Below are 14,757 nucleotides of genomic sequence, written 5' to 3'. Positions count from 1 at the left end.
GAAAAAAACCCGCAGGGACGATGCTCCTTTTATAAGTCCCCAGATACTACAAAACAGGGGTGCGGGGGAACATGGGAAGGTCCTGGCGACGGCAACGTGGGCTCTGGTGGGGTCGCCCTAAAAGCCGAATTTGTCGGGTTCCCGAAGTGGCCATTTAGGGACGGAGTGTTCTGTGATTGATAATCCAATGTAACCAGGCAAGTTGCGAGGTGCTTTTCTGGTTTCATATTGCTATATCGTCCTATGTACGGAGTAGACATCTCGGCTTGTGCCGCTCAATAGTCCCACTTGTGTCATTCGCGTTTGCCACTTATTCCTGCACTCCCACACATCTTGTAATTTCAACAGCATCCTGTCAAGTCGAATCCCGTTAACATAAGAGCCACTGCGGAAATGGAGGCAAACTCACGCGAAGTCCCTCGGGCTGGTGTAGTTGGCTCTGATACACCAAGTTCGGGTTCCCGACAAAATTAAAAGTGGGCACATCCTCTTTACCCACAAAGCTCTTCACGGAGTTCTCGGGAATGCCATTGGTGTCATATGTCTTGGAAGGTCCAACCTTAGCCAATTCACGCTTCTGTTCCACCGTGCTGCGGACATATTCCAGATATGGCGGGTTGCCCGGGCGAAGAACATTGTCCGCAACGAGTACCGAGCCCGGGACAATAGCCCCGAGTTGCTCACACATTTTCAGGTCGGTGGTGTAAGCTGGCTTGTAATGATCGATGAAGATAAGCTCCACATTCTTCACGTCGCCTGAAGTAAGGGCCTTGTATAACGAGACATCGCTTCGGCCGACGATGATACGCACGAAGTCACGCAGTCCAGCCAACTCGATGAGCATATTAGCAATTGCAGCGAATTCGGGGTTCAACTCGAGACTCAGATAGCGTTCACCCCCATTTCGACGGACTGCATCGCCAAACAAGATTGCGGAATAGCCCACGTAGCAGCCGAGCTCAATCATGGTCTTTGGTTTGAGCTCATCGATGAGGCTGGTGACGACCTCGCCCTTTTCGGGGCCGACATTCATGAAATAGTATTGTTTCTCAAACTCATGAATCAAATCGATTACTTTCTGAGGATGGCCACGGATTTCATCTAGGTTCGGCTGCCCATAGATGTAATGCAGGAGCTTGAGCTCCTTGCTTGCGTCGCTCTGGAGTATGAATTAACTTCAACGTCCCTTCTTAACAACCGGGATCATGTTTGGGATGTCTACCGAGGGATCGTGCGTGGACATGAGGTGCAGATTATTGAGCAGTACGCGACAGAAGAATAATCGTATACAAGAATTGTAACTTGGAATCACTTCATGCTTATACATATACCATCGTAGGCCTCTCGTGTCGGGGATAAGGGCTAATGCTCGTAAATCTGAGTCAGATCACTCACAAGGCTGAAGCAGCGTCGGTGCGGCCTTTGGATGATGGAATGGCGCGATCTCCGATCCCCGACTGGCTCATAGTACGTCGCAAACGCCTATTCGGGTAAACAGGGCCGAATGCGCTGGTCTAATACTGGAGACCTGATCCCATGTCGTGACAGCCTTCCTCGGTCAGATCCGGAGTCCGGACATGTCTGGTCTCTGACGTTTACTCCAGAGATGGTGATTTCTGATCGAGGAGCCAACACATATTGATGAAGACAGACCACGTATATGTCGGTACCTGACAACAATCGTCTGGCCCTAACTTGGCCGATGCATCGTCACACCGAACTAGATCTGCAGGCCAAGCCCCGCTCATTGTTGTCCAGCCACCTCACTTCACATTGTCCTCTTTATGAGCATTCCACAATGTTCATTTCTAGCTCATTACCTTTCGAGGTTCTTTGTAACTATCTAAAACTCCAAGGGAGAAATGCGCAAATACCTTTACCATCTGATCGCGGTGAGAGACAGACTCAGGATGTCTATCCAGTCCGCCAAAGGCCCAATCACATCGGGCATCTTGTTCCCAATATTTTGGCATATTCTTCGCTTATGCCTTTCCTTCTCGCTTTTGCCTGTCAATAACACCATTCTCGCGGTCGCGGTATTCCTATCGTATCTCCGCTCAGTGACCACCCGATGGCGAGCGACACCACGCAATGTTCGATTTTACCCCAAGACGGTCCTTATCACAGGTATAGGCACGGCCCACGGATTGGCTTTAGCGAGGTCGTGGGCTACAGAGGGCCACCGCGTGGTCGGTGCGGATGTCACGGACCTTGACCTGCCCGTGCGCTCCGGCGGGAGCATGTCCAAGGCTCTAGTCGCATTCTATCGTATTCGCAAGGACCATTACATCTCTCGGCTGCTCGACACTATCCACCGTGAGAAGGTCGATCTGTGGATCCCATGCTCGCCCAAGGCAACGTCTATTGAAGATGCGACGGCTCGGCAAGTCATTGAAAGTCGCACCAATTGCAAATGCATTACTTTTGATTCCGAGTTGGCGGCTTGTTTCGCCAATCCTGATTCTTTCAGGCACTATGTGACGGAGCGGAGTCTTCCTGTGCTTGAGAAACACAATGTCCAGTCTCGCGACTCGGTGCATAAAATCTTACATCGGTCGCCCTCCAAAACCTACCAGATGTCTCGAGCGACGTCATCTGCAAATGAGAAGGCCATGTTCTTGCCGAGGCGTACCATGAGCAAAACATACAACATGGTCAGCGAGATCCAGATCTCCCAGAATCGGCCCTGGGTCTTGCAGCAACAATTCCGTCTCGGAGAGCTATTTGCTGACCTACTGGTTGTGCATGGCGACGTGCAAGCCGTTCAGGTTCGGCTTTCGGATTCCTGCTCGTCTGCATGGGGTGCCTCGCGTCTGGACGAGGCTCTGGCCACTGCCGTTCATAGACTCATGCAGAAATTCGCAGGCAAGGGCGGTATTCGCTTCACTGGTCATCTCTCTGTGAGACTCATGGTGGACGAAGAGTTTGACTCCCACTCTGTCCGACACACAATCTACATCGCCGGCTGTACATCCGGCGCAAGAGCCGTGAATAACATGCTGCGTAATGCACCTTGTCCTATAGCCGGCTATCTATCTATATTCCCATCCCATCCAGTGGATACAGCCAGCATCACAGCAACAATGTCACCAATCCGTCCAGTGCCAATATCCACCCGCGGTGATATTCTCCCAGCTGCTTTCTTGCAGTTTCCAGTGGTCCGCTTCCTACTTGCGGCCCTAGACGTTATTCAGGCAGAACTATTGAAAGTTCTGTTCTGGAAAGACCCTCTGTTCTCGGTTCTTGATCCACTTCCCTGGTGGTGGCAGGTACATGTCTATCAGCCATTGCGAGAGATATGGGTGTGGATGAAACAGGCCCGAGAAGCCGGACTGAGCAAGTGATTCTTATGTTTGCTGTTTGATGTTTGCTGTTTGATGCTTTATGTTTTATGTAGATGAGTGTATGAGAAATGAAATTATGATGTAAAGCAGGCATACGCCAAGCCCAGTGGCGGAGTTCCCGAAATAGTACGGCCTGTCGCCTGGGCGATCAGCGGATGTGGAGGTCATACGTAGACCCGGTGATTTGAAGAGCAGGCCACCAAATACGGAGCATCGCAAAACAAATAACCAATTCATAATTGGAATCTCGAATTCTCCGACTTGAATTCTCTACCTTAGAACATACGACTCTTACATAGTTGCGCCGTTGCGACGAACAGCCAGAGAAACAAAACAAACACCTTTTTTGTCGGAGCCTCACACAGCCTGGGCCAAGACCACAACCCCCCCCCCCAGGTCCCATTCCTCAGGTCCCGACCTTGTTCCTGTTACATCTCTCATCTTTTGTGTCCCGTATGACTGAACGATAGACCACCCCTAACGACAATACCCCATTTCCCTTTCGGGCGAATACGAACGGGACGCATCACCCTTGCAGCGCTTTTACCTAAAATGAAGTTTCAAGTCCCACGACCATCAGGCGGGAGCCTCGGACGAACAAAAAACATCTTACATTTCCTACAAGGATTGTGTATCTTCATCGCATGGGCCTTGACTATTGCTATCTGGACCAAAGGAGATGGCATCGATGGACGCACAGGCTGGTACTGGGGTCTGGTGAGTTTTTTCCTTCAGCGATTTTGATCTTATCGCAAAAACGCGCGATTCTGATGAAAGTCCGAACAACAGTGCTGGCTGAGTATCCCCGGCTTGATCTACCTAGTGGCAGTGCCGATGTGGCCGCGAGCCCGGCGCTTCGGTAACGTTTATGCCTTCGCCAGCGTCGACATTCTCTATTCGATCCTCTGGCTCAGTGCCTGGATCTGTCTCGCCTCTTATGTTGCTCAAGGAAAATCCAAGGGCGCCGGCAGTGAAGATGATAATAAGTCCGATGCCGACTCCAAATCCAGCCGCACTCGCAGGGCCGACGATGCCGATGCCGACACCAAAGAAAAGACTGGATGCGATAATTGGGCATACGGAAGCGCTGGAAAATGCAAGCTGAGCGAAGCTACTACGATTATTGGCGTCTTTATCTTGTACGTGGGACTCCTTCCAATGCTGGAACAAGCGCCGGGCGGTTACTTGCGAACAAAGCTAACAGACTCATAGTATCCTCTTTGCCATCACGGCCTGGATGTCCTTCCGCAACGTGATGCACTTCCGCCGCACGGGTACTCTCCCCGACGCCGTCTCCGATCCCACCTTTGCCGCGCAGAGTAAAGCCGCTTTTTCGTCAAACCCCGCTCACGATTTCGAGGAGGATGAGGACGACTTCCGATCTGGCCGAGGCGGTGGAAGACCCGCATCATCCCGCGGTGACCAGGATGAGGACTATGCTCTACTGCAGCAGAACGAGGTGGATGACATAGGCAACGCACACGGCCGGACCGCGATGCAAGGCTCCTACGATCCTACCGCCCCCGCTCCCGGAGGTGTTCTTCATGATTATAACAGCACCGGCTACGGTGGCGCGCATGGCCAGCACTATGCCGATACCTCTACACAGTTCAACCCGTCGGAATATACCCCGTCTGAGTACACCGCTCCCACTGGGTTTAACGGGTCATCAGTGAGTGGGTACGGACGGCGGCCGAGTTGAGTGGAGGGTGTCAGTGTACGAGGCATAGCTCAGTGAAATACCCGGATTGATGGGTCTTCTTGCTTTTTTTTGCGTCTTGAATATGACCGTGGAGCGGTGTTGGGCGCATCGTTGTTTACTCGGGGTTGACGCCCTTGTTTGTTACCATGTCTCTTGGGGCTCCTTCAGCCCTAGGATTATGATTGTATGTCCTGCTTTGGCCTGATTGAATCTAGCAAAATATAGATGTTTGTATTGTACCTATGTAAGTAATGGGCATTCCTTCCCTCGTTGTGATATCAAAACTATAGGCTAGGTTAGACCTCTATATGTCTAGGTAAGTGATGTTTCGCTAGAACCGGATATATCACCAAAATCTCTACCTAAAACGAGTGTTAACTGAAACGTATGGGACCGTGCTACACTCAAATCATTATGATCCTATCACTCCAGTTGCCATCTCATGTTCATATGAAAGGGAGATGTGTACTCCGTATAGATAACAGTCCTGAAATTCTGCCACCGCCCTTCATATCAATGGGTTTCTGGACAGCTAGCCCTCTTGCCATCATCATCTCTTGACAAGTACAACCCCAAAGTCTGAGCTTGAATTGATCCGTGCTTTGTTGAGCAGCTAGCAGGCACTTTCAGAACTTTACCTTGTATGGAACAACCTCCCTCCAATCCCCATATTCTCATTTCACCCTTCAAACACCTATCGAGCCACACCGCAGCGCATATACTAACAGCTCCAAACAGCAACACCCAACCTTCCAACCCAAACCCGAGACCCAAAGTCTCCCCAAACTGCCCAAAATGGCCAGCGAAATTGATATCTACAACCAATATCCATTGCACATGGACCCAAGCTCCAAAGCCCTCTCACTGATCCAATCATCCGCCCAAACACCCACCCAAAACGCCGCCATCGCCACAGAACTCGAAGAACTAAACCAACTGCACCGCTCCCTCCTCAGCCTCGACCCACCAGGCACACCCCCAGCCCCACTGCTCACAAGCCCCAAGCGCAGCGCGCAGATCGCCAAACTCCGCGACAGCGCTAACGCCGCCCACCGCAAATCCAACTACGACGAGGCAATCAAGCTGTACACATACGCCATCGACATGGGATTCAGCCGGCCGAGCTGGGAGGGCGTCGGCGTCGTGCGGGAAGAGTTGGCGGGTCTGTATGCGAACCGCGCGCAGGCGCATATGGCAAAGCAGGCGTGGCCGGAGGGCTTGGTTGATGCCAAGTCTAGTGTTGACTCGAAGCCTGTTGGGAATGTCAAGGCGTGGTGGCGCATTGCGAAGTGTCTTGCGGAGATGAGTCGGTATGAGGAGGCGCGCAAGTTCTTGCATAAGGCGCTGGATATGGAGGGGAAGGACTCTGAGGGTGGGAAGGAGTTGTTTGGGTTGTTGGGGGAGGTTGATAGGGCTCTTTTGCGGGGTGCTTCTGCATGATTTGTTGTCTTGTGTTTTTGTTTTCTGCATGTTGGCGAAGCATTGTGTTCTCGCCTTTTACGGTTTACTTGGTTCTGACTATATGATTCTCTCTCTGTTGGGGTCTTTTGGGCGTTTATGCGTTTTTACTTTGATGTGTATATCTCTGGATCTGACTTATCAAAAGATGTTACTACGTATATACTTCTTTGCTGTTGCTTTGCGTGGGCAGGATTGAGAAGTATGAAATACGGAAATATATTTGGGAAAATCCACACGGTCTATAAACTACCTATACATGAACTAAAATACCTGAAAACACTCACTCTTTATAGGTAATTATTGGAATTGCCAGAAATATCGAATTACACTTCTTGTTAACAAATTGCTTTTTACAATAAATGCATGTATCGTGAACAACATGGTGCAGACAAAATATAGAAACAGAAACTCGTATGATTCTCAAAGAAGCTTTTATATACAAGCAAGGCACACTTAATAGAGCCCCAGACCCAAAGCAATATCAATCGAAATCTCATCAGATCAAACCAACACACTCGATCCATCACTCTTCTTGCAGGCACATGCATTCCCACCAGCTGCTACTTGCGTGGGAGTGCGCGCAAAGCTAGGAGGAACATCAAGGACCGGGCTACGGTCAAAGAAGTTACGCGGACGAAGAAGAAGCGTCATTGGCTCAGCAGGCATGATCGGGTAATCCTCCGGCGCAGGGAAGTGCGTCAGACCGAAAGTGTGCCACAGCACGACGTCTGTGTTATCGATTGAACAGCTTGGGCCGGCAGCTTCAATCCATGCGGGCAGACCCTCTGAGGGCTCGCCGGAGGTTTGGGGGACGTGGCGGCCGGCTGGGTGGACTTGGTCGTCATCGTCTGGGAGGGTTATTAGAGATGAACTGGTATACTTAGGAGGAGATAAACTCACATTTAGTGACGTGGACTGCGTGGCGTGCGAATCCTGCTCGCTTCCAGACTAGTCCGCCTGCCTTGGGGAGAAGGGGAGGGACGTCGCGGCTGACTAGCTTGTAACTGACGGGTTTCTTGCTGTATGGATTGAGTTTGTTGGTATTGGCCATGTCCCAAGTTCGGCTGGTGGAGCCGTCATAGTCGGACATGGCTTCGAGCGGGGTGGAGAATTTGGTCTTTTTGGCGTAGAAGGCGTTTCCGTATTTGTTCTCTGCACTGCCGACCTCGCCGGGTCCTTGAACGGCATCGACTTGGAAGACGGTGTTGCTGGGTCCGTCGATGTTTGGGTCTACACGGAGACAGAATAGGTGCTGGTGGTTGTGAGCGTTGACTCCGGGGTAGACTTCGGTTCCCCAGCCCTTGGTGTCCTCGCCGGGGGTCATGGCGTAGGTGTTGAGGATTCCGGTCAGCTTGATCTCGAGCTGGACGGTGCCGTCTTGGTGGAAGATCCAGTACACGCAGTACTCGTAGTTTGCTGCGGTGAAGATCTGCGAGATGATGAGCTTTCGGCCACGGGTCACGACCATTGATTCGTCGCGGAAATCGGTGTGCTTGAACAGGATGCCGGCATCTTCTTCGTGGATGCAGATGGCGTTCTTGATGATTGTGCTGGCGCCGGCCCGGTTGACGAATGCCGCGTCCATGTAGTGGATTGCGCCCTTGCAGTCGCATCCTAGTGCCAGACTGTTGGTCATGTATCCACCGCCGTACTCGCCCAGATCGAATGCGTGCTTGCGCTGGTGGGGATGCTCGGGGTTGCCGTATGGCACGACCATCTCCGCGAGCGAAAGACGCCAGAAGACAGGTCGGACATTGCCCTTGTCGTTGAATGTGATGTTGTTCAGGACAATGCCCTCGCGGTAGTTGAATCCGACGTGGACGCTCCAGTTTTGCCACTCGATTGTTCGACCCTTGACTTCGAAGGACACGCCCTCGGGCTGGGTGATGTGAATTGGCTTCACGTCAGTCCGGTATCCGCCTTCTTTCTCAATTGCGGCTGGATAATAGTTGTTGGGCAGGGCCTTGCTGATCGGCCTCCGTACAGGGGGAACATCAATGTGGATGATCTGCTTGGTCTCGGCGTTATAGATGGGGCAGAAGTCCAAGGGATAAGTGTATTGGGAGTCATCGGGATGAGGGCGGTAGTACATCAGAGCTTGTTGGAGGCGGACACCAACCCCAAAACGCTCATCATATCCAATTGTCCATGCTGCAATGCCCTTTCATCAGTATCATATCAACCTTCGATGAAATGAGCAAAGTCCACTTACGGTCACAGTATACTTTATGCATGTCTTCCTTGGGAATTCCGACAATACCACATTGTTCGATGACCTTAGGATCCTTGCGCACTATGTGCTCAACCTCCTGCAGATCCTCCATTGTGATCAAAGGCTGAACATTCGGTGTGTGCTGCCACTTGATAATCTTCTTGTCGACGAGGTCAACCACACCATCGTAGATCTTGCCGCCAGGCGCAATTGCTACCACATCAGCGGCTCGGACAGGGCGAGGAGCATTCTCTGGATCCGCAACCCAAGCCATCATCTGAGCCTTGCGGGGTTCGTATAATGTGACTGCATTGAAGTTGAGCGCGCCATGTTCTTTGCGAATAATGCCAACAGCGGTATCAATCTCCACGGTAGAGAGAGGATCGAGAGGATGAGGCGGAGGTGCAGTAGCGCTGACCTGGTAGGTCAATTGCTGTAGTCGGTCGAGAACCATGTTGTGTGAGAGGTATATGGAACGAAATGATGATGTAGATGAGGAATGCGATAGATATAGCCAAGGGCTAAAGCAGCAATCCGAGTTGAGCAATTGCGATAGAGGTAAAGGCGATAGAGACTCGCTTGGTTATCCATCGGACCTGGGCCTGCAGGGTATTTAACGAGTCAAACGACCTCCAGCTGCTGCTATACTTCCATCCGATTAGATAAAGCACATTTGCGGAGGCGGGATCCGATGTCCTGATTAGGGCTAGCGCGGTGTCTCCCATCCCGAAAGGGCAAAGAGATGCTTGTCTGCAGCTTGATATTGATATCATGTCTGTCTTATTCATGAGGTTTGTCACATCGCGGGGTAGAAGTCGGAATATCGCATGCGAATCCTTGATGGGGATATGTGTGCTTGGTCTGAAATGGAGGTCTGCGGGTGCTGATACATGTATGTATTGTCAACCAAAAAAAAAAAGGATATTTCGAGTAGATCTTACAGAGGACACCAAGTACGACGACACAAGTCGAATAGAGCTCACGTGTCTACACATTCAGGCTAAGTTGAGCGAACAGAAACCATAATTCCTATGCATAGGACACAGGTCCGATCTAGTTACAAGAAGAAAGCAAAGAAAACGAGACCTAGATGACAAGAACGAAAAGCATGAGGCCGTGAGAGAGCATGTCAACGCCTTGCAAATGGATTCAAACCAACCATATCAAACGCCAGGCACCTTTCTGCCCAACCCCGTCGTCCAGACGCAATAAGCTCGGCACAGACAACAATTCCGTGCAAAGTCGCAGGCGCGAGAGCAATGCCGAAGATCGAAGGAAAAGAACGCGATATTCTCGTGTCTATGTACATACATCATATCATATCAAGCACAGGTAGGTGCTTTAGGGACTATGCCTTATGCCCGGCCCATTTGATAGGCTCCGGGGGTCGGGGCATTGTAGCCAGGTCCATGGTGCTGAGGGGTGTGGGCACCAGCCCCTTGAGACCCTGTATTGGGGGTACTGGGAGTGCCGCTTGAGTAAATAGTGGCGCCATTGAGATTCGGCGTTTGCTGGGCCATGTTATACGCCACCGCGGGCATTTGTCCGTTGAGACCCCAGATTTGGCCAGAATATTTGCTATCATCGATTGCGCCCCCGAAGATGAGCTGGCGCGTCTTCCAGTAAATCTCGCCTGTTACTAGGGAGTCCGAACCGGCCTGATGGGCAATTCCAACGCGTTTGACACCGAGCTCGTCGGCAATGTCTTGCAAACCGGATTTTTGGCCCAAGTTGGTCAGAATCTGTGCTGCGGCCGGGGTGAGGGGAGAACCGTTAACGGCTTGATTGCGCCCAGCGTGCTTCATCAAGTACTTGATATCGTAGAGAGAAGGGAAGAAAATGGTAAGAAGCTTGTGGAACTCTTCCTCGTTCTCTGGAAGCTGAGAGCAAAGCATGATCTTCATCAAATAACCAAAGTCGTAACCAGAGTGGAAAGAAACCCAGTGGACATCATCCAACAGCACTAAACCGGAGCTAATCAATAGAGCACCGAACTCGAAAGGATCGATACCGTTCTTCTCGTGCATAGCGAAGTCGATCCCGGATTTGGCGAGCATGGTTGTTGACTCCTGGGCGTACATGTCTCCCTCGAGTGAAAACCGGAAGTTGAACTGCCATGTGCAGGGTGCGGGTACGCCATACGCCTGACCATTGGCATCTGTACCTGATGCTGGGGGAACTTCTCCTTCATCATTGAATAAAGTGATGCCTAGTTGAATCATCTTTAGAAGGTCGACATTGCATCGGAGAGTTTGATAATGGTAGTCTGCTTTGTTCGAGAATGATCCAATAGGCCGTGCAACAATACCAGGAAACTCAGTATCCTAGATCTCAGTCAATAGACCATTCTTCAAAATCGGCTGGTGTTTCGGACACAAGCCCCGTGTAGCTGGTGCTTACCATGCTGATATAAGGGTACTTGTCAACCAACTGTCTCAACACCGCCATTTCGTGGGCCAGATTGTGCTTCCAGACATCTCTGATTCTTGATTTAACTGCACCAGCCTTTGCCTCGAGTGATAATCGGCCGTCATGGCCCTGATGTAATTGCTGCTGTTGCATTTGCGCACCGCGCGCGAATCCCATCTGTGCTGCATGACTCGCCAGACCGGTACCACCACCATCCCCTGCACCAGCTCCCGGAAAGCCAGCTACTGCCATGCCGTTTGCAATTCCGCCAGATAATGTGAAAGGGTTGATGTTGGTATTCGGATTGCCCGCAAAGCCAGGATGACCAAGCGAAGGGGGCGGTAGTGTGTTGGCAGACTGTGTGTGTGCGGGGTGTTGGGATTGAAGGTGAGCTTGCTGTATGTTGTATGGGGCACTCAGGCCAGATGGCCCATATCTGCCAACGGGAGGAGGCATTTTGTTGTTTCGAGGATGCGCATGGATGAAGTGACAGTTTCGTCCCTCGAAGGCGGGAGAGCTACTTGGTCGACCGTATTCGGTTAGCGCGGGTAGTTGCCAAGCACACCTCTTTTCCTCATCTTCGGGCTCCTCACTGTGTCACTTTGCGGTTGATTGCGGACTAAGGGACCAAGCTACTGCCCTTTACATTTCATTGTTCTTCATATCCGTTTTTGAGTCATATTGACCAGCAAACTATTCCCACAATGCCCGCCCGCAACCCCACCGGCTTCGACATGGCCCAATTCAAGGCCGCGGCCTCCCCATCTTCCGTCTGGGCCAAGCGGGATCCATGGGCTCGCAAGTACGTCAAGTGATCCCGATATGAAGCCAATGGTAGTAGATATTAATAACTTGCAGTGAGGCTTGGCGCTACTACGGCCCCTTCAGCCGATTCAACCGCTTCAAGGGTCTCTTCCCCGGCTTCGGTATCGCAACTGTCGCTTTCGCTGCCTACTGCACATACGAGCACTTCTTCCTGAAGGACGATCACCACCACGGCGATGCTCACCACGGTGACGGTCACCACTAAAAGGTTGTCTCTGGATATCAATTGAGAATGCCGCCGGCCGACGGATCATCAAACGGAGGACGTATACCCCAGGCGACAAGGAGTCGTCTCGCCTCCACGAAAACCACAGTCAGGTTTCGGATGATAGACTCTGCGGCCTTTTCGGGTACTGGAGCTTTCGTCGTGCCAGGGCGGAGATGAAGCTTCTCATGGCTCATGAGGAGCGTAACTTCCAGATGGCGCTTTGGGTTTGATTTGTCGAATGTACATAGCTTCTGTTCCACCACTACAACAAGATGTTTCTTTTCTGTTCGATTCTTGATGCTAAAATGAGTTTTGACTTTTTCCATTATGAGCTGTGTGTCAAGATTGATTTGGCTTTGAGCTTCTATAAACACGTAATATCATTATTGACATAAAAACCCACTATGCATGTTTTGAATATCCGAATTTCTGTGTTCTGGTCTATTCCTCAAACACCAGCGAGATACCATCGTCACCAGCAGTGACAATGCGCTTTCCATCAAAGGTCTGCACGAATCCCATGATACCACCGGCTTGCTCGCCTTCGTCATTTTCCGTGGCACCCATGTGTCCCTTCCACTCCTGCATCAAACCCTGAGCAGCCGCGGTGGTACCACCACGTGCGTCCCAACGGCGGACCACGCCATCCAGGCCAACAGAGGTGAGCATCCAAGAGCGGCTCTGCTGGGCTGCGGAAGCAGAGGCAAGTGGTCCCGAGACAGCTGCTCCGAGTTGTTTACGGCTTGGCAGGAACTCAACCTTAACAACGGCACTACCATCGTGGGCATCCCTAATGTGCCGACGGACTGCAAACCGATGAGCTGCATCGTACATCACAATTGAACCATCAACGGATCCAGCAGCCAGAAGGGTGAATGGAGCCTGGGAGAAGGAAAGCGACTCAATACCGTCGGTTTGAGTCTGCAGCGCGGCCATGATGGTGCCTGCAGCGGTCGCACCAGCTGCTTGAGAAGCTTGGCCTTTGCCTTTGCCCTTGGCTGCCGGGACAGATGCTGTGACTCGAGGGAGGCCGACAACGCGAATATTACCCTCTGCACCACCGACAGCAGCAATGCCTCCGCTAGGAGAAATGGCAATAGTGTAAAGACCACCCTCGACAGCAAAGCGCTGATCCTCTGCGGTCAATCCAAGCACAGCATTGGTACCAGGGGAGTATTCGATGCCGGCGGCGGCGGCGGCTCCAAAGACATCGTAAACATAGAAGCTTCCATCCTCAGAAACAGTCACCAGCAGATTTCCGTCAGGCGTCCATGCACCCGCAGTGCAAGATTCGGTATGAGAGAAGAAGGTCTGGATGATGGAGATAGGTTGGGCGGAATCAGTATGATCGATACGGAAGACCCATGCGCTGCCGTCATTGGAACCAATGGCAACGACATTTTGGGTCGCTTCATTGCCCTGCTGGTAGGGGCACACGGCCATCCAGTTGATTTCCTCCACTTCCTGGGCCTCACCAAAGAACTCCCATGCCAGTCCGGTCTTCTGAGGTGTGGTATCACGATAAGCTCGTAGCTTGCCATCCAGACCAGCCGTGATGGCATAAGCTCCCGCCGGTTCGGTGAAGACCACCGCATTCACAGTGTCAGTATGTCCATCAAGCTTGGCCAGAGGCGATAGCGCCTCCCGCTCCCTGGGTTGAGGATTGGATTCATAGCTGGAGGGGAGAACGGGACGTGGTGCGGGTGTCGAATCAAATATGTAAGCTGTGTCATCACCAGACCCAGTAATGATGATATTGTTGTGAACTGGGTGCTGCGCAACACAAAACACAGAGTCTGAGTGCGAGTCGAAGTGTGCCGCTGAGTCGTTTTGGAAGGTGATCTCATCTTGGATGGTCATATTCTGGTCATCGTATTCTCCGTCTGACATATGGTGATCCTCATCACGATCGAAGATCTCTTCAGCATCATCGGCCTGCATATAAGCGTCCTCCTCATGATCGTGTTGCTGGTCGTTGGAAGACATTTTTGTTTTCGGTTGGTAGATATGTGAGATCTGGAGAAGTTGCTCAAAGCAATGGAATATCAAGAATCACCTTTTGACCCGTTCTTGGACAATATCAGAACAAGAAACAGAAAGCAGATTGTTCAGACAACTTGAAATGCCCCTAGTCTTTTTTTCTCAACTCCCCGCTTAGAAATCCACCACCCCGCGGCAGATTGTGCTCCATATCTCACCGCCTTGATTACCGCCTTAGCGTCAGCGCGAGACGCGACATCCACATCATTGTACTTAGTGGGTGTTTGCGGGACTCGTTGGTTTTATATTAACACATGGTCATAGTCCTGATCGGAGGGCGCATTGATTCTTTGGGCCCAGATAGGTGCTTCAAAGCGGGGAAAACACCATGGATACCCCACGGGAGTCTTATCCTTGCGAGCAATGCGACAAGATATTCGGGCGTAAACACCATCTGAAGCGTCATGTCCTAACTCATTCTCGCCCACAACTACATCTTACTTGTGACCAATGCGGCACGGCATTGACACAGAAATGCTATGACCGGGGGCACTCGGGTTCTAAAGAGTTTAAATGCCGGTTTTGTCCAAGGTCCTATACTCGCAGGTATGCTATA

General features: G+C 51.4%; 8 protein-coding genes across 8 annotated transcripts; 3 read left to right on the top strand and 5 right to left on the bottom strand.

Annotated features, from left to right (window-relative positions):
- Positions 1–310: 310 nt before the first annotated feature.
- N7457_001240 (O-methyltransferase) lies at positions 311–1,243 on the bottom strand (the record flags this gene model as incomplete). Its single annotated transcript, XM_057172286.1, has 3 exons — positions 311–352; positions 410–1,159; positions 1,223–1,243. The coding sequence occupies 3 exons, from the start codon at positions 1,241–1,243 to the stop codon at positions 311–313; spliced, it is 813 nt and encodes a 270-aa protein (XP_057036189.1).
- A 667-nt stretch (positions 1,244–1,910) lies between these two features.
- Positions 1,911–3,344, top strand: N7457_001239 (uncharacterized protein; the record flags this gene model as incomplete). The annotated part of the gene is made up of 1 exon (XM_057172285.1): positions 1,911–3,344. One exon carries the CDS (start codon positions 1,911–1,913, stop codon positions 3,342–3,344), a length of 1,434 nt encoding a protein of 477 aa, XP_057036188.1.
- A 552-nt stretch (positions 3,345–3,896) lies between these two features.
- Positions 3,897–6,486, top strand: N7457_001238 (Tetratricopeptide TPR2; the record flags this gene model as incomplete). The annotated part of the gene is made up of 4 exons (XM_057172284.1): positions 3,897–4,061; positions 4,134–4,483; positions 4,557–5,016; positions 5,749–6,486. 4 exons carry the CDS (start codon positions 3,897–3,899, stop codon positions 6,484–6,486), a joined length of 1,713 nt encoding a protein of 570 aa, XP_057036187.1.
- A 522-nt stretch (positions 6,487–7,008) lies between these two features.
- Positions 7,009–9,173, bottom strand: N7457_001237 (peroxisomal copper amine oxidase; the record flags this gene model as incomplete). Its single annotated transcript, XM_057172283.1, has 3 exons — positions 7,009–7,355; positions 7,408–8,658; positions 8,720–9,173. 3 exons carry the CDS (start codon positions 9,171–9,173, stop codon positions 7,009–7,011), a joined length of 2,052 nt encoding a protein of 683 aa, XP_057036186.1.
- Positions 9,174–10,074: 901 nt separating this feature from the next.
- On the bottom strand, positions 10,075–11,584 carry N7457_001236 (CCR4-NOT core DEDD family RNase subunit POP2; the record flags this gene model as incomplete). Its single annotated transcript, XM_057172282.1, has 2 exons — positions 10,075–11,043; positions 11,120–11,584. The coding sequence occupies 2 exons, from the start codon at positions 11,582–11,584 to the stop codon at positions 10,075–10,077; spliced, it is 1,434 nt and encodes a 477-aa protein (XP_057036185.1).
- Positions 11,585–11,832: 248 nt separating this feature from the next.
- N7457_001235 (NADH dehydrogenase [ubiquinone] 1 beta subcomplex subunit 3) lies at positions 11,833–12,158 on the top strand (the record flags this gene model as incomplete). Its single annotated transcript, XM_057172281.1, has 2 exons — positions 11,833–11,930; positions 11,987–12,158. The coding sequence occupies 2 exons, from the start codon at positions 11,833–11,835 to the stop codon at positions 12,156–12,158; spliced, it is 270 nt and encodes an 89-aa protein (XP_057036184.1).
- Positions 12,159–12,175: 17 nt separating this feature from the next.
- On the bottom strand, positions 12,176–12,487 carry N7457_001234 (uncharacterized protein; the record flags this gene model as incomplete). Its single annotated transcript, XM_057172280.1, has 1 exon — positions 12,176–12,487. One exon carries the CDS (start codon positions 12,485–12,487, stop codon positions 12,176–12,178), a length of 312 nt encoding a protein of 103 aa, XP_057036183.1.
- Positions 12,488–12,602: 115 nt separating this feature from the next.
- N7457_001233 (WD40 repeat domain-containing protein) lies at positions 12,603–14,147 on the bottom strand (the record flags this gene model as incomplete). Its single annotated transcript, XM_057172279.1, has 1 exon — positions 12,603–14,147. The coding sequence occupies one exon, from the start codon at positions 14,145–14,147 to the stop codon at positions 12,603–12,605; it is 1,545 nt and encodes a 514-aa protein (XP_057036182.1).
- Between the last annotated feature and the right edge of the window lie 610 nt (positions 14,148–14,757).

The sequence above is a fragment of the Penicillium paradoxum genome (genome assembly GCF_028828445.1).
Source record: "Penicillium paradoxum strain IBT 22861 chromosome Unknown utg000002l_segment0_segment0, whole genome shotgun sequence".
NCBI classification, from domain to species: domain Eukaryota; kingdom Fungi; phylum Ascomycota; class Eurotiomycetes; order Eurotiales; family Aspergillaceae; genus Penicillium; species Penicillium paradoxum.
The sequence above is the reverse complement of the archived record's forward strand: the minus strand, read 5'-3'. Positions and strand labels throughout refer to the sequence as shown.